General features: G+C 42.3%; 1 protein-coding gene across 3 annotated transcripts; it reads left to right on the forward strand.

Moving 5' to 3' along the window:
* Positions 1–737: 737 nt before the first annotated feature.
* On the forward strand, positions 738–22,794 carry fam53b (family with sequence similarity 53 member B). 3 transcript variants are annotated; one of them, XM_061707830.1, is made up of 5 exons: positions 738–877; positions 9,057–9,296; positions 9,950–10,004; positions 11,593–12,353; positions 21,646–22,794. In XM_061707830.1, exons 2-5 carry the CDS (start codon positions 9,207–9,209, stop codon positions 21,991–21,993), a joined length of 1,254 nt encoding a protein of 417 aa, XP_061563814.1. In that variant the 5' UTR covers positions 738–877; positions 9,057–9,206; the 3' UTR covers positions 21,994–22,794. The 3 variants fall into 3 exon arrangements, with proteins under 3 accessions (XP_061563814.1, XP_061563813.1, XP_061563815.1); XM_061707829.1 differs by having other exon boundaries at positions 748–877; positions 9,062–9,296; XM_061707831.1 differs by lacking the exon at positions 9,950–10,004 and having other exon boundaries at positions 748–877; positions 9,062–9,296.
* The last annotated feature ends 817 nt before the right edge of the window (positions 22,795–23,611 follow it).

A 23,611-nucleotide genomic window follows, 5' to 3' on the forward strand; every position in this document is an offset into this window, starting at 1 on the left:
ATATATATATATATATATATATATATATATATATATATATATATATATGTGTGTGTGTGTGTGTGTGTGTGTGTGTGTGTGTGTGTGTATAAGTATATAAAAGATCTCTGGGTGTTTGAGTGATCAGAAAGATAAAAATATGTTTGTCGATAAAATAACACTGATATGGTAGACATGTCGGCAAATGTTTTACTGTATTTGGAATTAATATTTGCGAGAGTGTATATATGAGCATTAAACCTTTTAGGTAAAATAATAACACTGCATACTGATGTGGAGCAGATTATAGTAATGACTTCTGGTCCTCATGAGAAAACATTTGTTTGTGATAAATCCATTACATTTGCCCAGGGAAGCAGCTGTATGTCTAATGTAATCACTTACACACATTGGGTATGTTTTTTATAGAAACCCAATGTGTATTATAAAAGTATTTAATACACATCTTGAAACGGATAACTTTTCATTGCTTCAGGATGGATTAGACCACTAGTCTTGAGCACAGAGGTAGTATATTTCAGACAAGCGTTTCATATATGAGTATTTTACTTTAAAGTAATCAAATATAAGCTAAATCCAGGATTAATATTTTTTTTAACAGTCCAATAATACAAATAATTGAGTTTAAAAGATAGATTGTGTGTTGTAAATCCCCGGTCGCCCCCCCCGCCCCCTGTCAGAGGTGGTACGGCCCATGTCTGTTGCAGCGTGTGTGTTGTCGGACAGTAGTGACTTACTGGGGCAATAATGTAGTTTGCAGGAGGACTCCAAGAGAGCTGCTCGGCTTTGCTTCCTGCCCTGTCCTAAAACAAAACTCATTATGGTCAGACGAAACTAATCGGCTTGCCCAGTTGCTGGAGATCCGATCTTGATGCTCGTGAGTGATGTTTTTCTAATCAAATAACAACTTTCTGCTTTAGCTAACTTACAATATCATCTGTAGTCAGTTCAGAAAGACTGAATGCTGATGCTCTCATGTCGTTTAAAACATCTGATGCACAAGGAGGAAGATTTGTGGTTGTAGTTTTGTTTTCTAATGATGACAAACTCGATTGGAAGTGCGTGTTGTCGGAGGAATCTGAACACAACTTTACTCATTTTAGTTAGCTTAGCAACTTTTCCTCACGTTGAAGTGTCTCATAAGCGTCCCTTTTGTTTTTGTCAGGGATAATACTCACAAATACCACTCAAACCGATTATTGTCAGCTCCTCCTGGCTTTTACTTATCTACATTTGGCCATTCAGTTGATTGAAAGACAAATATGATGAAATGTTCTTGGCAAACTTTTAATGAAACTTATTTTTCCCAGCTGCGCTTGAAGGGTGCTTGGCTTATTTGACATTTTGAGTGTAAATGAAATCAGATTAAGCTCTTAACTGCTGGATCAGATATATTTTATTTGAATTGGCTGAAGGGCAACTAACACTGAACTCAGTCTGGTTACTTTCAAGTCCAGGCATGCCTGGTGAGATGTTTGAGGGCAGATGTACAAATGAATAGTAATAGCCACTGGATGCTGACTTCCCCACAGTTTTTTCTTCTTCTTTTTTTTGTCTTTTTGTTACAGTCCATGCCAGTGCACTGAAACCTAGGGTATGATACAAGTGCACATTGGGATCATAAAGACATGAACCTGTTGAACCTGAAATAATGTCTTAATAGTTAATAAAGGCCTTGTAGAGTCACATGGCCAAATTATGAGGCTTACTCTGAAGTGGCAAATGCATAAATTTACATTTTCTGCATGTTAAGTCCGTGTTTTATGATTAACAGCTTGTGCCCCGTCTGTCCGATTGAAAATCTTGTTTCCTCTGTGGTCTGGATGTGTAACATACTGCGTGCTGCCGTCACACCAAGTTTTGTTGCCAAACTCATTTCCCTTTCATGAGGGATTTTGGAAGAAGGGTTTAAGGGACTGTTTGTACTGGTTACTTGGACAGGCTCAGTTTTCAGGGCCTTTTCTTCTGAAACTGAGAGGCATCCACCTGGAAGGCTGGCACACTTGTATGGAAAACTCTTGAACATTTCAGCTCAAGTGTTGAGGTGGCTGCATATCAGGGCTTGCAGATGATTCCTCTTTCCCTTTCCATACTACTGCAAATATTTGGACAAAATGTGCCGTAAAACTCCATCATGTCATCGTACGCTTACCTGGGAAAAAAATGTTTATTGCTTTTAGTCATTTGGGTGTTTTATGAAGTGCTGTGTCTCAAATGCATGTATATGACTAAAATGGAGCATTGTCTACTAGGACTGACCTCCTGTTCTTATTTTTGGCCATTAGCATGCAACGCAGTTATTCTGTGGCTATTGTCTTCAGCCCGGTGTAATTAAGAGACTTGGTCAGATTTAGTTTTCAAGTGAACAGCATTTCTTTCCAATTTGGACAGGTTTGTTGAAAGCCTTGATTACAGAGCTCAACAAAGCTCTTGTCCTGGACAAATATATACAGTGCGAGTGATTATGTATGAGATAATTAAACGGCAGGCCTGCTTTAAAACGTAGGCCTCCCTGGCTGCCATGCATAGCCATGCTGAGCTTTTGTGTTTATGGTAAGTGGGCAGCTGCATGCCTGTGAGACCTTGGCTGTACCCCAGGCCCTCAACTGAGCCTGATAACTACTATTGAAGCCTCCCAGCCATGCTCATTTCTGACTATTCACTCACTGTTTTAAATGGAGAGAGCCGCCTGTTTGACTTAGTCCAATTTCTATAAAAATGTAGACAGCTGTGGGCCAGCCAGCACCTTTTTTTTTTTTTTAATGAGTTTCATAAATTTCTTTTCAGTCTTTCAGCCTGAACAGTACTTACTGCCACCTGCCTTCAGTAATGACACCAACTTATAAACTTTCAGATTCCAAAATGCAGAGATCTTCAGTGTAACAGGCTTCATGGTACCAGAACCATTCATCATAATATCAGATCTATAACATGTTATATCCACATAGCCAACCCCCCTCTAGAAAAAAAACAAAGCTACTCAAATGTGAATCCAAATATTGAATCGGCATGCAAATCAGCACCAGTAGCTCAGGGATACAGGCTTTTTTTAGGAGTATGCATACTTTCCCTCAGGGAATTTTTTTGCACATGAGGACAGCCAAGCTTTTACCCAGCATTCTTCTCAACAGTGCCGGAGTACACAGACGAGCAAAAGTCTCTGTTAGTTTTCAAAGCGGGCCATCTCAGGTGCTCGGCAGATGCTCCTATTATTGAGACGACCGCAATCCTGGGATTGTTCAGAGTAGGACACGTCCTTTCAGGAATCCCAAAGGATAATGTCTGGAAATTAAGCTTAATATCTCAACAGCTTTAAGTTGGGTTTCACCTTTTGTACTGCAGCTTCTTAATGAAAATTAAGCAGGCTGATGTAAAGGGGGAGGGGGGAAGATATCAAGTGGTTAATTTTTATGATATTCACCAGCTTCTACAAGCAATTAAATCAAACGGTGTCGTTTCCACCAGCTGTCCGAGAGCTATAAACAGATTAGTATTAGCCCTAATTGTCAGTTAGACACAAAGCTGCCAAATCCTTATGTAACGGTGGCCTAACTCGTGGGATTACAGTCTGAGAAATGTATGGAAAAGCTGCTCAAATCAGAAAACGGCACATCGAGCACAAACAGCCGTTTTGATGGTTATTATAATGGCTGAGCTGGCAGTTTGCTCTCTCACTAGACCTGATTGTAGTTTCTAAGTTCAAGAAATGCTACTGCTGTGCCTTGGGGGGAGAATATCGTGTAGGGTGCCTGCTGGTTTAAAAGCAAAGTTGACAGTCAGACAGACCCCTGTTTCAACCTGACCCAGTAAAAGTATGTGGTTTCCCCGCTCCTGTATTGCATGTATGTGTTGCAACAGCCCTGATGCGACGATGCTTTGAGAGGCTCAAGGTGACCACAAAGGAAGCGTGGACGGAGATCAAGCTCACTCAAGGCTGCATTATTCTTGTGATCTATGGGAGGGCTGCCGGAGCTGCAGGCGGCTACACTCAGTCAGAGGCCTGTTTGCGTGTGATGGAAAGCCACATTTGAGGGAAATGTCTTTCTTCCCCTTCTTTCGGAGATTAGACTTCTCATTTGTCATGGTGGGTGCTGCCTTAGTACCGATAAAGCGCTATCAGTCTGCAGAAGTGTAGAAACTCCCACTGATTCCAGATAATGTCAGCATCATCATGGAGGTGATTTGGGTTTCTTGCATCAGAAGGGGATGGGGGTCCTCCTCCTCCTCCTCCTCCTCCTCCTCCTCCTCCCCATTTGGGGTCGAAATTTAAAATGCTTAATTTGGCAGATTATATGGCTGGGTTTTTAAACGCAGCAGAGCGTGTTGTATGAGGTGTTGTACGAGAGGTCTTCCAGGTTTGTCCAACCTCTCTTTGCCAGCTGTTCTCAACACGCTCTCTTATTCACAAACAGATGCAAGTTTGAATAGTTTTTTCCGAGGCTGTGGAGCTACGTTAGGCCCTTTTTGTAATTGTGTGTTCAATTTATGTCATGGAGTCAAGGAATGTTTATAATTATGTTATAAACCCTCGCCCGTTGAAAGTGTTCAGCGCAGATTTATGTGATTTTGAAAAGCCAGAGCATGAGAAAGATGATTAAATTGTGTGCAATTTTCTCTAAATGAAATGGGTGTTTACAGTTCGGGAATCAAGAATGTCAGGCAGTACTTAGTCTTTTCACATCTCTCCAGGGGAAGAAAAGCGTCGTTTAGTGTCCTCTTTGTTTGAGTAAACTTCATGCTGAAGAGATTTATCTTTGTCTATGTCAGTGCCACATGTGTGCTCACATTCAGGCCATTAAGGGGAATAAAAAAAAAGCAACTGTTTGTTCAAACCCGGCGTATCCGTGGTTTTCTCACAGATCTCTCTGCTCGGACTCGGTCACGCTCATTAGCAGCTGGCCTGACCGAGTCCAGCCTCGAGCTGGGTTTTGATCCGACTTCAACAGGCCACAAGTTAAAACGGCGAGACGTCCACGAGTGGTGTTCGTGTCTTTGAAGAACTCGGCCGAAGACGCCCTCGTGTTTAAGTTGTTGTCTTGATGTGATAAGTCTTTAGTAATGGAAATCATATGCTGAATGCGAACACCACCTCTAGCGTGTCTGCTCCCGCAGGGTCTTGTGATGCTACCCCCCCCCCCCCCTCATAAACAGAGTCTACTTTACTCAACCACCCGCAACCTCTGATGTCGCCTGTTTTGTTTCCCACGGTGTCTCATCTTCTTCACAGAGAGCTCTTTTGTGTGATGCACACCATCTCTTTCTGTTCCCCTTCTCCTGCGCCTGCAGTTGTTGTCATTTAGACACACACCCTCTGACCTTGCAGGCATCACACGGCCCGTCTTGTGTCGACTTTGTTCCATCCCTTTACCTGAGTCGACATCGAGCGCAGCTGATCGTGTGCTAGTAAACTCCCGTGATGATTATATAGATCTACGTCTGGGCCTAATCAGCAGTTTTACTGTAACTGTGTCGCAGCATTAATCTGGAGAGGCTTGTTTTGATAACCGCAAGGTCGGCTATTCCCAGCCAGTCCCTGAGGAGTCGGTTACACAACTTTGACTTTGCTCTATTCCTCTACGTGCTTCAGAGTGGAACACTTGGGAGGAAATTTGCTTTCTCTTCCAGATGAGCAGGCGAGAAGGAAACAAGGTATAGGATTCTGCTTTTGGTTTTGCTAGTGGGGGTGGCCAAGCGGAAGTGAAAACCCCTTGTGTCACGTTAACTCTTAGATTGGCACGGGACAGCACAGGCGACGCCTTGTCAATCAAAGTGAGTGCTGGGAATGTCTCTGCACTCAATTGAATTTGAAATGAAAGTTGTCAGACCATTGACCTCTTTTGAATCTCCATTATCTTCTGGGTCACTCGATGTCAAGACGGGATTCTGGTGAAGGAGCTTCCGATCGGAATCCGCCCGGGCGTCTGTGTGTGCTGAGGTCTTTCGGTTTTTATATATTCGTAATGTATGCATAAAGGTTAAGAGCTGCTCTGTGAGGGGAAGCAGCGGTTGTCATCTTGGGTTCCCAGCAGTTATAACCAGTTGTAATGCAAACACCAAGTACAGACAAAGAAAAATGTCAACCCACTGAGTTTCAGCAAGTGCCGGAGACGGGGCTTTTGTTTGACTAATGCTTTGAGCCTCATAAAACTATTCAACCATGCTAGCATGGAAATACTAGACATGGTCGGGCTAGATTTTTTAAATTACTCTATTGGTTATGTACATTGGTGAGACTCTTAACCGTATCTTTCTCATAGCTGCACCACAAGATCTATGCACCGTATGTTCTTACAAGTTCATTTAAAGATGCACATTAGTGAACTTTTTCCTCGATATACCATAATCGGACATTTCCAACTAACATTTTTGTCAAGAATTTTGCAAACTTCAATTCAGTTGTTATATTTTCAGTGAACATGTTTCAGTTAGACGGCATTCCAGTCATGCTGCGGTAATGTGGGGCTGGGTATTCTTGAATCAGTTCAGTACGTATTCACAAAGTGACCAGAAACCAATCAAATTGGAATTTAATTGCTATTGTTAGTTTCAGATATCTATTTTTTCCTGGCTATGAAGAATAACCAGAGGAAAGCACTGATATACAACACTCATGGGGATAAAGCATCACTCTGGCACAAAATAGTTTGGATTAGGAATGTATGATTAGTTGTTATAGATAATTCAATCAATTAAAATGTAATAAAACAATCAAATTATTTGAATAAATGGAACTTTTGCATTATTTCCTCGGGTAATATTCAGTACATCATACCGTTACTGTCTTAACGTAGGCTTTATGCAAACAGATTGATCGACTGCGATGCAATGGACCCACAGTTGAGTAATCCAGCTTAGTGTAAAAGTGAAATGTAAATGCTTTTTGGAACTTTGCACGTCTCTGGCAGCATTGGATGTGACGAAGTCGGTCAATCGAAAGTTATCAAATTCTATTTTCTCGCAGTTTTCGGCCTCATTTATACAATGTAGTTGTGCTTCTTACTTCATAATCATTATGCATTATTGCATTACATAAGGGCGTTGCCTCTGATTAATCACTTGCTTTCATTATCCGTTGACTATTTTCTCAACAGTGGCAGCAGAGGCAATCGCAATAATTTGTCAAAGACTATAGATGTTTTCGTCAGTCTTCTAGAAAGTTGAGATCTTCTTTTCATTGTTTTGAAGAGAAATCTTGCAGGACAAGATTTACAGAGATACGGAAACAGACCTGGGAGAGGTACGCTCATAAAAAGAAAGACACCGCTCAATGGAAACACTGACTCCCTGCAGTGGTTCTTTTATTGCAAATACAGAGTTTCGCTTTTCTTTTGCGAAAGTGTAATGGAAACGCAACTAGAAGCTCTGCAACGACATCCACGACCACGAAGGTTCCTTCAGGAATGATCACACTTCTGGCTGTACTTTGACTGTGAGGAGACTGCATGCTTCACCTCTGAGCACCGAGATCTGCTGATGTTCCTGACTGAAAATACTGGTTTTAGTTTACTTGAGTCTATCTGAGCTAAGGTAGAAGTCAAACCCTGTGTTGTGTGTATGAGAAGTCTTTTAGCAATATCAAGCTGGACTGAGTTTTACCATCAGTGTGGTTCAGGAGGTGCTTAAGAGCGTAGGTGTGGGTGTTTCATGTACGGTAGTAACCGCGTCAAAAACTAGCTGAGCTAAAGCAGCCTTTCTGTTTACGTTTAGTGCTTCAGATTTTGTGTTTATTGTCACATCACAGACCCAGATGAGAGTAGACTTACCCAGATTCCCTATCTTCATCTCTGATTTCATAACGCGCTACATTTGTCGTACCTCTGAAGTGGGTAGTGCAAACCTGAAACCTTGATTTCAAAAGAAAAGAGTTGCTTTTGTACTCAATACCTGAGATATCTTCACCTAACATGTATGACTCAGACATTATATGAAGACCACAGGATTGGTGCCAGTTTCTGAGAAATTGGTAATAGTATGCCGTCTTTAATTAAGGCTATGTAATTAGCTACACTGCAAAAACGAATTTCTAAAAAACTTTCAAAAAATTAGAAGACTATTTTAGACTATTTTGATGGTTTTAAGAATTTCAGGCAATAAATATTTCTTACCCCACTGGCAAAGATATCCAGACCAGTTTGACTAGATTTATGGCTTATTTATAGTGGGGCTGTTTTGCAGTGTAGATCACATCCTATTTTCTTTTTAATTTGAGATAAATGTACCTTTAAGTTATTGTGAGCATTTTAGCATGCTAGCATTCGATTTAAAGGGGACCTATTATGAAAAACACGTTTTTTCTTGCTTTAACATATATAAAGTGGTCTCCCCTCAGCCTGCCAACTCAGAGAAAGCAACCAAATTCTGCAGTGTCTGTACAGCCGCCCGGACGATCCATCCAGTGTGATGTGGATCTACGAGCCGTTCAGATTCTGTCGTTACGTAACAACGGGACAACGGGAGCGATTTACATCGGTTGGCCTCCGATGCGTGAAACCACGCCCACAACTAACTCTGCCGGCCGGAGCTTCCGCCATTTTTTCATAGCGGTGTATCACATCATTCAGGCAGCCAATCAGCACAGAGCCTCATTATCATAGCCCCGCCCACTCAGAATCCCTCATAGAGAAGGAGTTTAGAGACTTGGAAGATAAAGACATGGCTCAGAGACTGAATTTCTAATTTATTTAGCAAAAACAATCAAAAGCTTGTTTTTAAGACATTCAAGGCCTGTTTAAAACAGGTATTAGATGCCATAATAGCTCCCCTTTAAGTTTAAGGCATTCTGGTGCCTATGTCGTGTTGCAGATTTTGAACTCAATGGCCTTTCTTGAGGGTGGGACAAGCTGTAAACCTGTCCAAATGACTTTCCATGTTTACAGGAGGGTCAACATTAGATACCTAAACATTTTCCAGTACGGTAAATGATTCCTTATGGGGAGCTTGGAGTCTCGCTTCTCCACTGATGAGGAGGCTGTTTTTACTCCGTCGTCTGCTTATATGGTCGACAGAATGTCAGAAATGTACTGAATCCTAATCTTGCGCTCATCTTTGTGTGTCAGTTCAGGATCGGGCTGAGGAGTGAAAAAGCACATTCCTGCAGGAGTCGAGGGCTGGTGTCCTGAGCTCCCGAGAAACCAGCCTGCTCACGCTGTGCCCGCCAAGATGGCTTCCAGCTCAGACTGCCATTACTGGAACGGCTTGGGGCAAGGATGTGTGTTGCAATGGTGATCATTTACAAGAAAACACTGGAAAAGAAGGGCGGCGACGATGTAACAACCCCACGTACAGACTTGAGCCCGGTAAGAGGTTGTTTTCTGCTCGTCTAAGCATTTTATTTTATTTATTTATTTATTTTTTTCACAACGTGCCATTTAAGTTTATCATTTGTAGCTTTGCCAAGAAGCTTCAATGAGGAATTAGGAACTGGTACTTACCTTAATAAAACAATCAAAACCATTAATACATTATGTAAACTAACAGGAAGTATTGTCAGAGGAACGATACCGATTTGTGTTACCAGTAATTGCATCATAATGGCAAGCAGGGTTTAAATCTTTGTTTTCGTCCCCCTTCACTCAGAGTGACAATGGAGTATTTTAGTTTCAGTAGGCTGACCGGCTCTGACTCATTCTCTAATCTGCAGTCATACACTAGGAGCTTTCTATCTGCCAAGCAAACACAGCCAGTGAGAAAATTCCCTTCGAACGTGGACTGACTTTGCCCTCGTCAGTCTCGTGAAATGAAATCATCGTTCTCCAGGGCCGAGCATCAGCCCGAGCTCTCCCTCTATTCATGAGTTACTTTAGGATCATTCGTGTGAATTATTTCCAATAAATCCCTTTTTTTCCCTTTTTTTATTTAAAAATGTTCATGAACTGTTATCCCTAAAGCCTCATGTTGATATTATTCCTGTGGCTTTTTGACGATTGATCCTTTTGATTTATTACCACAGCTCCAGGCACAGACCATGAGCCAGGGAGCTGCACTTTTCTCTTGTGGACTCATGGGTAAGACTTTTGGTACCTGTTAAAATCAATATTCGAATTAATACCTGAAAGAGTGACATCAATGCAATCTTCTGTCTGAGGTCACATAGTTTGCGTTGCTTTCCACCACAAACAGGGCCACGAATTGTTCCCACAGAAGCCTTAAAGCGCCTGTCGTACTGTAATATGACGACAGTGTTTTGTTAAGGGCAGCATGGAGTTATGTGAAACATGTCAGACACGGGCTTTCACCGACATAAATGTATTCAAGTGACTGCATGTTAATGTTTTATCATCAGCATGTATCTCATAGAATTCCCGCACACCTAAAGCCTGGGGACATGCACTTGGTTATAATTGCTTTAAGCTTGTATTCAAATTCAATATAAGATTAGATGCTTAGTTTTCCTGCAGCTGTGCACAACGCAAGAAAAAGTCCTGCAAGGGAACGTTGGTAGCAGTACCAGCAGGCCTTCTGTTCTTTGTTCTGTACCGTAGATGGTATTTTGGGGATTTTATCTCCCGAGAAGAATAGACCTTCTGCATACCAGGAGTGGGCCGCCGCCGCTTCGGCATTGAGCAGCCGACTCAGACTTGACTTGCCAGTTTGGTTGGCCAACCTTTCTTCAGAAGCGGAATAGCTTCTTCTGTGACGTTAGCGGCCGGTTTTCTTATGTTAACTGGAATTGATCCAAACAGTGATAATTACTGGATGCCTGGAGGACAGGAACGTAATTTTAGCAGCAGGTACAGTAAATATCGAGTAGAGTCAACACTCACTTCTCATTATGGACGGAGAGTCGAATACGGTCCATGTTAGTAGTCCACGATGATGCCTTTAAAGCCCTCATAGGACCTTCAACTAAACCTTGTTGCTTTTAAAAGCAGTTGATCATCAAGCAGATGCTCAGTAATGGAGCATTTGTATTAGGGCTGCACGATTCTGGACAAAATGAGAATCACGATTTTTTTGCTTAGAATTGAGATCACGATTCTCTCACGATTTTTTTCCAATATAAAATTTATTGCACTTATTACTTTAACTTTGCAACAGCTGAACAAAAATATAATAACAATAAACATCTCTTGTCTTCTTTACACAAACCTTTGAATAATTTAAACAATAATAACAATTTTGAACAATATTTGTTCCTCCCTGAGTTGAACACCCTTTCAGAAAGGGGACTTGTAACAGATCCTGTAGTTCTGAGGCAACAAATTATTCCTCTGGCTGGGATGAACCCCCCATTGCCTTTTGCTGCTATTAAGAAGCTGCCGATACAAAAGGTAAACGTTACAAAAAATATGATGGTGCCTGATAAAAGACTGGCATCAACTTTGTAACAGCTGACATTGAACATAAAAACAATAAACATCCAAAAAAAAAAAAAATTAAATCGTTGTCATTTGGAAATGAGATTGCGTTCAAGCATGAATCGAGATCGCGATTTTTTTTTTTTAACGATTAATCGTGCAGCCCTAATTTGTTTGTGTAAAAGTTTCTCTTTATCTCATGTTGGTAGCAGAACTTAATACTTACAGTAATTAATATACAGCGCTGCAGGACACTAATGTAATGATCTATATTTTGGGGCTGTGTTTGTTGCAGAGGCGAGCCGGTGGCGGGAGATGGGTCACAGCTGTGCGATCCAGCAGCGGCCCGTCGGGACCAGCCTGGAGAGCCTGTGGGACGTGCTGCCCGAGGTGCAGAGAAGCTCGGCCCACTGGGACTGGGACGTGGGCTCGGCTTCCAGCACCATCACCAGCTTGCTACAGGACCTCAACCTGGCGGAGGCCGCGTCGTCGCACCCCGCCGCCCCGCCCAGCAAGCGGCAGTGCCGGTCCCTGTCCTGCTCCGACGAGCTGGGCGGCTGCCGCTCCACCTGGCGTCCCCAGGGCTCCCGGGTGTGGACGGCCGTGGAGAAGAGGAGGTGCCACAGCGGAGGCAGCGTCCAGCGCGGCAGCGTCGGGGGCCAGCAGCCGGGCTTCCCCGCCATGCAGCGCAGCTCCAGCTTCAGCCTGCCCGCCCGCTCCAACACCCTGGAGCCCCCCTGCTTCTCCCAGCGCCTGCCATGGCCCTCTGCCTTCAGCTGCCTGACGCCCGCCTCGCCCTCCTCCTCCTCCACGCCTTCGGGCCAGGCCCTCTACCTCTCTCATGAACAGATTAGCCTCCCCGAGCCCCGTGGGCCGTCACCCCCCAGCTCCCCGGACTCCACCCCGGAGCTGGAGCGCCGCGGGGGCCAGGGGGGTCTCCCCCGTAGCCGCTCACAGCCGTGCGTCCTCAATGACAAGAAGATTGGCGTGAAGCGCAGGAGGCCGGCAGACACGCACAAACAAAGGCCCTCACTGGATCTGGCAAAGATGACTCAGGTGGGTGATGAGTGTGGCAGCTTGTAAATCCAACTAACACATCGCTCGTATCCTGTTCAGACAAGAACTACGCACATTAGTTAAATACTTTTTTAACCAGATAAGTTTAAACCCGGCCTTCGTCCGTCAGCTGAAACGCACGACAGCCACCTTTTGTCCTCCGAGCGATCGCCGTCGAGGAAATGGCCATTACAGCTGGAGGCTCTGCTAAGTCCATCAGTCTGTGTAGCATTTGCTCGCTACACACTGTTGTTGGGGCAATTCTCTCCTACCGTGTCGGGTAAACAAACACTTCCACTAAAAGTCATGCCATTGTGTCTGTTCTCCCTCAGCGTAACTCTGAGTATTTCTGCAGGCATTGTCATTAAAAGCAACTGTTCATCGATGCACGCCTGCTCAGGGTCACATTCCATTATGAGGGTGTGTATTTCCAGAGAAGGGAGAGGGGGTGTGTGGGCTGCTAAATATGCTACTGGAGAAAGATGCTTTGATCGTTGCACGAGTTCAGACGATGTTTAATGCATTAGCCGAGTTTGTTCGCTTAATGCGTGTTTATGTGAGAAAACATTTGGCCCGGACTGATTCCCTCTGCGGTCGGCCGTGTCTCACCTGCAAATCCCGGCTGGCGTTTTATCTCCCTTGTCCCACATTCACAGGGACACGTGCGCGCGTAGATAGTGAGGTGTTGCCCACTCGCCGCCTGGATCATAAACGCACAGCTGGACTCTGCCCCCCCTCTCTGAGAAAGTCACCCAGAGCCAAAATGGTGTCTAAAAAGCAAGTACCAGCAGATGCCACGCAGGCTTAAAACGGGGAGGACAGCGCGGAGAAGAGGGCCCCAGGCCAGGCGTCCTGTTTTCACAGAACAGTGTCAGGGTGCAGAGATTGCTAGTGGGGGACTTGTCCTGCTGTTTCTGTATCGTTGTTCTGTTCAGAAGGATCAAAAAGAAACACCTTCTCAGATCTATAACTATAAATATCCTCATAATTACCCATAAATAATAATGGCACCCAATTAGGAAAAAAAAGGACTAGAAGTTTAAAGTAGGGCTGGGGATCGATTCAAATGTCAAGAATCGATTCAATTCCGATTCTTAAGATTCAGAATCGATTATGAAGATTTGATTCGATTCGATTCCGATATTGATTTGGGTTAGTGTTATTAAAACTGTTTTTTGAGCTGTTGCATGAATTATATGACTGTAGTTATGCAAAATATTACTACTAGTATAATATTGAGATTAAACAGCAAGTATTGGCAGCTAATGATGCTGTAAGGACCAATCAGCTCCCAGAATGCTGATAGAACTGAAACAGAAACATCATGTGGGTCAGAATTATCAAACAGATCCAGGGAGGAAACAGAGACGGATGAAATCGGTTTTATTTTTTCCCACATTCCGTTTTTATTTGTTCCATTTTCGGTCCATTTTGGTTTTTAATTTTTGAGGATTTGGTTTTTAGCATTTTTTGCAAATGTAACCCCAAGACAGTATATAAAGTAATGAAATGTAGAGAATTTATGAAATTATAACCTAACACTTTAATGTTTTCATACCTTTAAACATATTTAAAGGCAAAAACATGGCACCAGTTATTCTCGTGTCCAACAAAATATTCCTGATTTGGGGATAAACAAAAAAATAACCAAAAGTTGTAATGTAATGATGGAAAAAAAAAAACATAAATAAATTAAAAAAAATAAAAATATATCGATCTTTAGTCATATGAATCGATTTTTAGGAATTAATATGACAATCGATTTAGAATTGGGAAATCGATTTTTTTCAACACAGGCCTAGTTTAAGGTGATAATGGAGCCGGCCCGCTCGCTACTTTATCGTACATCTCGTGTGCCGGCCTTATCGGGATCCAAAGTCACCTTACTATTCGCAGACTGCTCACAGTGCAGCGTGCGTCTCGGGGTGTCCTCTCATCCGCAGGACGCAGCGGTGTAATTTACTCCGAGAGAAACCGCTACCCTCGGCGTGGCTCGCCGTAGCTCTGTGAATGTCAGGGAGCCGAGTGACCGAGGCAAAGGAGGTACTAGGAGGAGGGTTACGTGTGTGTGTGTGTGTGTGTGTGTGTGGGGGGGGGGGGGGGGGGGTATTGATTTCTGTATATTCAGCTCAGTGGGTGGATTGCTGGCACAACCGCACCGCATGAGCTATTGATCAGATTTTATAGATGGAGAGTCAAGGTCATTACGGATGAGGAGTCCTTCCTCTCAGCTGTGCTGTTGTTGTTGTTGACGCTGATGCTCCTCCTGTTTCTGCTCCGGTGTGGGCGACCCGCCGGTCCTTATCAGCCGCGTCCCGTGGTCGGGGCCCGGAGTCTGGCTGCAGAGACCGGAGTGATAAAGCTGTAGGCCGCAATGTGACACTTCCCTGGTTCCTGACAAATGTCTCCGCTTGAGCAAAGCCAAGAAAAACAGCAGCGCTCCCTTTGATGTGCTGCTAACTAATGTGAAAACTTTTCCCACTGCTGATGGATTCTAACTTCACAGTTTGCTTTCCTTCAGCTCCACCCATACTGTACATGTAGTTCGGACTACTTTTGGACTCTGCTTTCAGTCTGGGACTCTGGGTTAATGTTTAGATCAAAATAAGAGGTGAAAACTTTAGTCAACCTTTAATTGGAAATTAATCTCACACTTTTAGAGCTTTTTTTAAGCCAAACCTGTCAGTGACTACGTTTACATGCAGTCAAAATTCGGGTTATTGCTAATATTCCGGTTACTGAAACATTCAGAATATTCCGTTTACATGCGTGAGCAAACAGGGTCATCCCTGTATAGATGGTAATTAATCATTTGGGATATCTGGATCAAACCAGCGATGCACGGAGAACGTGATGACGCAATTACCGTCATTTCTGCTTCCTCTTCCTGGATCCAAATTCAAAACAAAATGCTGCTTCGCGCAACTTTTCGCTCACCTTCTTGTAAATCTCGCTATCCCGGTACTTTCTACCGTCTACAAATGCCAAAATGTTCATATCCTTCATTACATTTATGAAGTGATTAGTCTCCTCCTCACTCCAAAAGTGTGGCGTGGTCTTGTGTTTCTCCGTGTTTATAAGAACGTCCTGGACTCAAAAGACCAGGATTCCTTGTGAACAGAGCATGCGCAGAAAACAAATTCATGTTCCGTTTGATGGGGATATTCCGTTAGGCGTTTACATGACCGAATATTCGGGTTTTAAAAGGAGTAACCCAGGGGTCATATTCCGGTTTTTAAAAACCTGAATATGAGCAAATTCGGGTTATTCAAAGGGTTATTGGTGTTTACATGGCCGTGCAAATTCGGGTTATTGCCAATATTCGGGTTTTAAAAGGGTTATTGACTGCATGTAAACGCAGTCAGTGTAATAAGTGTCTTTAGATGTATTAACCTATTAAGTGGAGTAGGGTTTCTGAAAACGTGCACGTACTAGTAATATTTCTCTAAAACCTTTTTAGCTTTTAATGGAGCAATGAAAGCCTTTTCAGAACTTTCAATTCATTTTCTTATTTTCCTTTGCTCCTTTTTAAAGATGTAATTGCCATAGTTTATTAAAGAAAATGCACATGAGCTTGAAAAGGAGAAGTATCCAAATGTTGCTCAAGGTCGTCTGAAAGACATGCAAATCCATTGCTGCGTTCAGTCTTAATCGGTCAAATCTGCAAAAGTCATCTCTGCTCATCAAAATTGAACATTTAGACTCTTCATTTTATGAATGCCTTGGACATCTGTCTCTCATTCATGGTGCACAGACTTACAGATACGACTGCTGCTGCTGGCCTGGCTGCAGCTGCTAAGGGAAGAAGTGGGGAGGTATTTTAAACGGGCTGCATTAAGTCGCCGAGCATGCAAATTTCTCGACAACTTTTAACTGCCGTTGTAAATCTATCAAACTTCTCCGGATAACATCAATATAATCTGAGACTTTGAGCTTTGATAAATGATTTCCTTCAATTTTATCAAACTATTTTCCATTCTGATCTACAGGTCGGTGGCGGCCATAGTTGTGAAAGGTCCCATGCCTGTTAGGTATTACATAAGTTAACAAATGACAGGAAGGTGCTACAGAGGGCCTATTCTCCCGTGGCCCTCCGGCCCGACACCGTCGCGGTGAGGCATGAGGCAGCTGTCCTGCTTTCTCCACATTAGCTGTACAGATTGGATAAGCCTCTGTTGTAAAGCTTCTCATTCCAGCTCGGACAGCTGTCACAGGACTCGCCTGCAGCAGCGTTGGCACTTGTGTATTTGCCTAAAGAAGTTTCTGGGTTTCCCAGATGTATGTGTGCATTGTGCCGGGCCAGCAAAAGGCCAGCCGAGTCAAAAGGCTGACATGAGTGATGTGCTCCCTCTGGATGGCTCTTAACCTGCTGCCGGGGTTCCTGTTGGACCGCAGATCACAGTCTTGTGGCCTCACTTGCCCTCCTCCTCCTCCTCCAGAGTCAAACGGGGGGCTAATTTTATAAGCTACAAATCTTGTTACTTTTTTCCGTATTATACCAGTTATTGTCCAGCGTCCAGCTCTGATCTCACTCACCCACCCACCTACCGTCTGAGTACAGTAGAGGGCTTGTTTTCATGTGATGGCTGTATGACTTTAGTTATGTTTGTGTCCTAGTTAGCAGATGGGTCATTGTCATAGATGAATGAAATTATTTCTGATGTCTCCACCAAATGTACCGTCACTATTGCAAGAGGGCTGGGAAATTTCCTGGAGCCTTCAAGGAAATTTTCCATGGGATCTTAAGAAGAATTATCGTGGAATTATTACAGTTTGAGATCAAATAGTTGTTCTGTAGTTTAAGATTAAGAAAGGGGGGAAAAAAACACTTCTTAAAACTCTAAAACAGTTCCATGAACAGATATATAGTTATCTAAACAACTGTAATATTCTGAATTATGTTTATTCGATGCTAGAAAAACGAACAGGAGTAGGCTACATGAATAAATGAGAAACTCAAACGTGCTAAATCAAATTATAACTTAATTTAAAGGAGCTTGAGGCAGGATTGAGGCAGGATTTATGAAAAAAATGTGTATACGTTTTAAGTTTTCTAGTAATAATGTCAAATGAAGCGTTCCAAACCAAAAAGAATGATTCCTCTAGTGTATCTCTCCGTTGCCTTGAACAGGCTGTGTGCTGCAAAATGTGACGGAATTTCCCGCGCTCGGCTGCGGATGTGACGTCACATGACGCTGCATGCAGGTTCTCCCCGTTCTCCCGTGCCGGCTTCACTGTTGGCTGCAGTACCCCCGACGGCCCGTCGTGGTGAAGGGTGGCGCTAGAGAGTCTCATTTCTTAAAAGGAGCCTCATGCTCCTGCATACGCAATATTATAATTATATAATATTTGAAGAATCACAGTAAAGAGCTAGCTGGCACCATGGTAGCGAGCCTGTTATTGTTGTTGTTAATATAAGTTACTTTTTAGGGTTTAATAACTTATTAACATGAGCTGAACTGAAATACAGTGCTGATGAAGTTTACTTACCCTTAGCATGCCTGATCTACTGGCTAGCTCGCTACACATTTAGTATTTTTTTGATAAAACCATCCATCCATCCATTTTCTATACCCACTGTATCCTGTGCAGGGTGACGGGGTCTGCTGGAGTCTATCCCAGCTCATTACAGGGGAGAGGCAGGGGTTCACCTGGACAGGTCGCCAGTCTATTGCAGGGACACATATACAGGACTGTCTCAGAAAATTAGAATATTGTGATAAAGTCCTTTTATTTTCTGTAATGCAAAAATGTCATACATTCTGGATTCATTACAAATCAACTGAAATATTGCAAGCCTTTTATTATTTTAATATTGCTGATCATGGCTTACAGCTTAAGAAAACTCAAATATCCTATCTCAAAAAATTAGAATATTCTGGGAATTTTAATCTTAAAATGTAAGACATAATCGGCAATATTAAAATAATAAAAGGCTTGCAATATTTCAGTTGATTTGTAATGAATCCAGAATGTATGACATTTTAGTTTTTTTTTAATTGCATTACAGAAAATAAAGAACTTTATCACAATATTCTTATTTTCTGAGACAGTCCTGTACAGATAAACAACCAGTCACACTCGCACCTACGGGCAATTTAGAATCATCATTTAACCTACTACGCATGTTTTTGGACTGTGGGAGGAAACCGGAGTAACATGCAAACTCCCCACAGAAAGTTGATTAAAACCAAGAAAAAACAATTACTTTTGCAGTTCCCCCTTGAAGAAGTCACCACAGCGGATCATTGAGTTCTGCATGTTTATTTGACACGGGGTTTTACATCCAATGCCCTCCCTGAAACAAGCCCTTTCCCATGTAACTGGGCCCAGGACCGGCACTGAGTGGTTGAGGGCAGACAAGGACACTCTGGCAAGCGGCAAGGCTGCTGATTCATCTCGTGACTAATTTCTTCTGGTCAACAACTGAGTATCACTTTGTGGCACCATGTCACACATCGACAAAGACGGTTATGAGAGAAACCGCGAAAATTATGTTAGAGGCAACTAACACCCTGTTTATACGTAGCAAAAACGGTGGTGTTTTCATGCGTTTTGGCCGTTCGTTTACACGAAAACGAAGCTCAAAGTCACCAAAAACCATCATTTCTGAAATCTCCGGCCAAAGTGGAGATTTGCAAAAACTCTGTCTTCACGTTTGCTTGTAAACAGAGGGAAACGGACATTTAGGCTTCAGAACGTCACATTATGCGACAGAAACGTCACCAGCGTCATGTGTGCGACCTGTGTTTACAATTTGTTTGGCCACTGTAGTTACTCGTGTCATTTGTTGACGTTTTTTTCCAGGATTCTGATTGGCTAGCATGACTTTATCTTCTCGTTACGCTGCCCCCTGTAGGTTTGGCTGCTCATAGCACCTTAACAGCTTATTCGTGCGGGTTCGTGTAAATGGTGGTATTTTTCAAAAAATAGGGGGAAATAGAGGGGGAAATATCCGTTTTTGTAAATACCCGGCTATGTGGAAATGTGGCCTAAGAGACTCGAGAAAGTAAAATCAGAGGAAACGAGGAAGAATGAACGAAAGTGACGTACTAGTGATTTGGCCTCCACAGCTACAGGGGGCGCTCTGAGCTAGAAACGGCATAAGGATATTTTTAATTGCTTGAAATCTGATTGTTTTAACCAATAGTGTTATTATTATTATTATTACGTTTATTGAACAGGGACAAATGTATCAAACATTGTTTCATAGAAAATACAAAACAGATGTCATACATACAGGTTTCTAGCCAGAGCTAATTTGCAACCCCTGTCCCTGGTTAGGCCTTTACTTAAAATTCGAAAGCAGAGTTAAAACAGTACAAAACCATTAAGATACAAAACATGCAAAACAAAATATAGACTACATAGACAGAATAAAGACAATACAAAGACAAGAAGCAAAAACACAAACCAGATAAGGACAGAAAACTAAAATAATACAGTGGTACAGTATGTTAAAGTCAATGTTCACCAGCTTGTTTCAGTTTTAGCCATTGTTTTACTTGTGTGCTAAAAACCTTGAGCTCTGTCAATATTTTGATTTCAGGTTCAGTGTATTCCATAATTTGGTACCTTTTACCGAGAAGGACGACTGTCCAAATGTTGTTCTGCATTTTGCTATCCTACAATTACTGCTTGTTGCACCTCTAGTTCTAATTCCACTGTTTTGTTTGTTTACCAATTGGCAGAGTATTTCTGGGGCAAAGGTTATTCACACCTTTGAAAATAAGTTTTAAAAATGAGAAGCCTACAAAACTGTCAAAACCTAATAGATTACAATATGATAAATGAGAAAATGGCATGCATGAACTGTTGTGCTGCCTTAAGGGGTATATATTGTCTAATCAGGCGAAAGCAGTTTAAATTGGTTTTGACAGTTTTGCACAGCTTCTTCACGTGTCGATCAAACTTTGAGAATCTAAAATAACACCGAAAAATTTAAACTCGTCTACCTGATCTATTTCTATATCATTAATCTTTACTCCAAGGTTTTCGTTGGCTTTCTTCTTAATCGAAAAGCACATGTAAATGTACTTTATTTATATAGCACCTTACATCAACCTGAAGGTGAACCAAAGTGCTTTACATAACATACAACAAAATAAAACAAGAATAAAACATGAACATATAAAACATCAAGTATAAAAAAGTGTCGCCACACTACTGGGTATTAAAAGCCACCCTGAATAAATAAGTTTTCATTTTAGATTTAAAAAGGCCCAGGTCAGAGATGGTGCGTAACTCACAGGGGAGCTTATTCCAGAGCCCAGGGAACTGAAAAGGCTCGGTCACCCCAGTGCTTATACTTTGACCTGGGCACATCCAAACGTTGGTTGGAGGATCTCAGAGCTCTGCCAGGCTCACGCACCGTTAAAAGCTCTGATAAATAAGGAGGGGCAAAGCTGTTCAGAGCTTTAAGAACAAACATCAGAAGTTTAAAATCAACTCTAAAACGAACCGGCAGCCAGTGAAGGGAATAAAGGACCGGGGTGATGTGCTCTCGTCTGGGTGTGTTCGTTAAAAGACGGGCAGCTGCATGTTGGACCAGCTGAAGATGCTAAAAGAAGATTGGGCGATGCCAACATAAAGTGCATTACAGTAGTCCAATCTGGAGCTGACTATAGCGTGGATAGCTCTCTCCATGTCGTGACGGCTCAAAAATGTTTTTACTTTGGCTAAAAGACGCAACTGATAAAAACTTGTCTTCACAACATTGTTCACTTGTCGGTCAAATTTTAAAAAGCTATCAAAAATAACTTGGATTGTTACAACCAAAAACGTAATAACTGCCAATAATGTAATAATTTTGGCCATTTCAAATGTAATAAAGCCAATAGTGTAATAATGTGCCAATAATGTAATAAAACTTTTGAGTCAATAATGTAATAACTTTTTGCCGATAATGTAATAATTTTGTAATAATTTTTTAATACCAGGCCAATAACGTAATAACCAGCCAATAATGTAATGCCTTATTACATTATCGGCAAAAAGTTATTACGTTATTGGCTCAAAAGTTTTATTACATTATTGGCACATTATTACACTATTGGCCTTATTACATTTGAAATGGCCAAAATTATTACGTTATTGGCAGTTATTACGTTATTGGCCATTATTACGTTTTTGGTTGTAACATTGGATACTGTCTTCTTGTAATTCAAAGTCAAATGATTATTTTGAAGCCATTGTGAGTGTGCAAGAAGACGTCATTTTTCTTTTCGATCTTGTCAAAATGTCACCCCCTCTAAAATGAACGAATAACTAAAATGATCCGGTCTCTCCACAGAAGCGGAATTTCCACAGCCTCAGCTGCCCCGGAATCACAGGCGAGGACATCTGCGAGTCGGGCCAGGTCCCACCCACTCTCAGGTGCAACACTGATGAATCATCTGCAAGCGAACACAGCTCCGAGGACGTTCGGCCCCGACCCAAAGAGGGCGACCCTGGCAGGAGCGAGCCGTCGGACCCCACTGCAGAGGAACTGGACTGGAACCCGACGGACCGCGCCCACGCCTCACCGGGGCCGACCAATGGGAAGGACGGCGAGCCCGTGTGGGCGGGGCTGTGCAGCACCAGCAGGGACATGTATCAACTCGGAGGCGAGCTTGACATCGAGCAAATCGAGAGAAACTGAGCTGAGCTGCTTTCCTAGTAGGGAAGCTATTTTAGAGGACTGGAAGTTTATCACCAGGTGGTACAATACACAGTACTGATAGTCTTAAGGACAAGGCAAGTGGAGAGCTCATCTAGCTGATGCTCCATCACTTGTTTTTTCTTGTTTTTCTTCTTGAGGAGAGACTGAATAGGAGCTTTGTACATTAAATATGCCCGTGTTTGGGGACTCTGTAGTCTCTACGACTTCCACCACTGTGCCGTTTTCAGTCTTAGGAGATAAAGGAAGTCGGGGAGGATGGATGTAAGTGGAAATACAACTGATGAATATATAAAAAAAAAAAAAGAGAGGATATATTAACATTGGCTCAGAGCTTTTTCCAACATTTCTCTTTAACCCTGATTAGCCTAATCGTGCTTCGTTTGGAGAGAATTCACAGCAGGTTTGTATAAATTCTCTGCACTAAACAGTGTATTTTCGTCGGATGTTCTTCACTAGCACACAGGTACATGATGGTGAGAAATGGACAGCACTCCAGGAGCTGGGTCTCTCACTCTTTTTGAGCGGCGAGCTCCGAGCACACGAACGCTCACCGAGTATGACGAAGAGCTTAACATTTCACACCGTTAACTTGAGGCCCAACTCTCAGATCTATGCTCCCGAATGTCAAAAGGAAACCTTGAGATGCTAATAGCGTTAATAATCTTTCTTTTTACGATTTGTTACTACAAAGTTATGTAAAACATGAACATAATTTCTATACAAATAAAACAGTTTTCAATGTGTCATTTTGTAATCGCATTATTTAAAGGGGACCTATTATGGCATCTAATACCTATTTTAAACAGGCCTTGAATGTCTTAAAAACAAGCTTTTGATTTTTTTTGCTAAATAAATTAGAAATTCATTCCTCTAAACCAGTGGTTCCCAACCTTTTTTCCTTGTTCCCCCCCCTACTTGTGTCTAAGACCAGCCAGGCCCCCCGACCCGTACGTACTAGCACCAAAATAGTCTTTAATTGAAAAAATGAACATTAATTATGTTTTTTTTATACATTTCTCTTTGGTCTACTCTGTATACATATGACTTTGTTTTTCTCCACTGTCACCAATGTATAAAATACGCACAAAAGGACATAAAAATATTTCAGAAAAATGTCTCTTTTAATATGAGACCAACATTTTTAACATTTTTCCTTTAACAACCTGTCGGAGTAGATTAAATGTTGAGTAATGATATAATAATAAGGAATGAAATAATTTCCTCTGTTTGTCACCAGTGTATAAAAAACACAAAAAATATTCAAGGCATTCATAAATGATTCCTAACTGTCTTATGAATGACTCATTCGCAAATATAATTATTACAACTGCATATTTATAAAGCAGTTTCGCGCCCCCCCCAGAGATCTCTGGCGCCCCCCCAGAGGGGACACGGACCCCAGGTAGGGAGACACTGCTCTAAACCAGGTTTTTATCTTCCCATTCTCTAACCTCATTATCTATGAGGGATTCTGAGTGGGCGGGGCTATGATAATGAGGCTCTGTGCTGATTGGCTGCCTGAATGACGCGTAGAAAATGGCGGAAGCTCCGGCCGGCGGAGTTTTCGATACGTCACGACAGGAGTAGAATCTGAACG

This window comes from Cololabis saira, chromosome 19 (assembly GCF_033807715.1).
Source record: "Cololabis saira isolate AMF1-May2022 chromosome 19, fColSai1.1, whole genome shotgun sequence".
In the NCBI taxonomy this organism is placed as follows: Eukaryota; Metazoa; Chordata; class Actinopteri; order Beloniformes; family Belonidae; genus Cololabis; species Cololabis saira.

Coding starts and splice junctions, on each gene's coding strand:
- fam53b (XM_061707830.1), top strand. CDS start 9,207: ATGTGTGTTGCAATGGTGATCATTTACAAGAAAACACTGGAAAAGAAG. Junction 10,005..11,592: donor TTTCTCTTGTGGACTCATGG/GTAAGACTTTTG, acceptor TGTTTGTTGCAG/AGGCGAGCCGGTGGCGGGAG. Junction 12,354..21,645: donor ATCTGGCAAAGATGACTCAG/GTGGGTGATGAG, acceptor GTCTCTCCACAG/AAGCGGAATTTCCACAGCCT.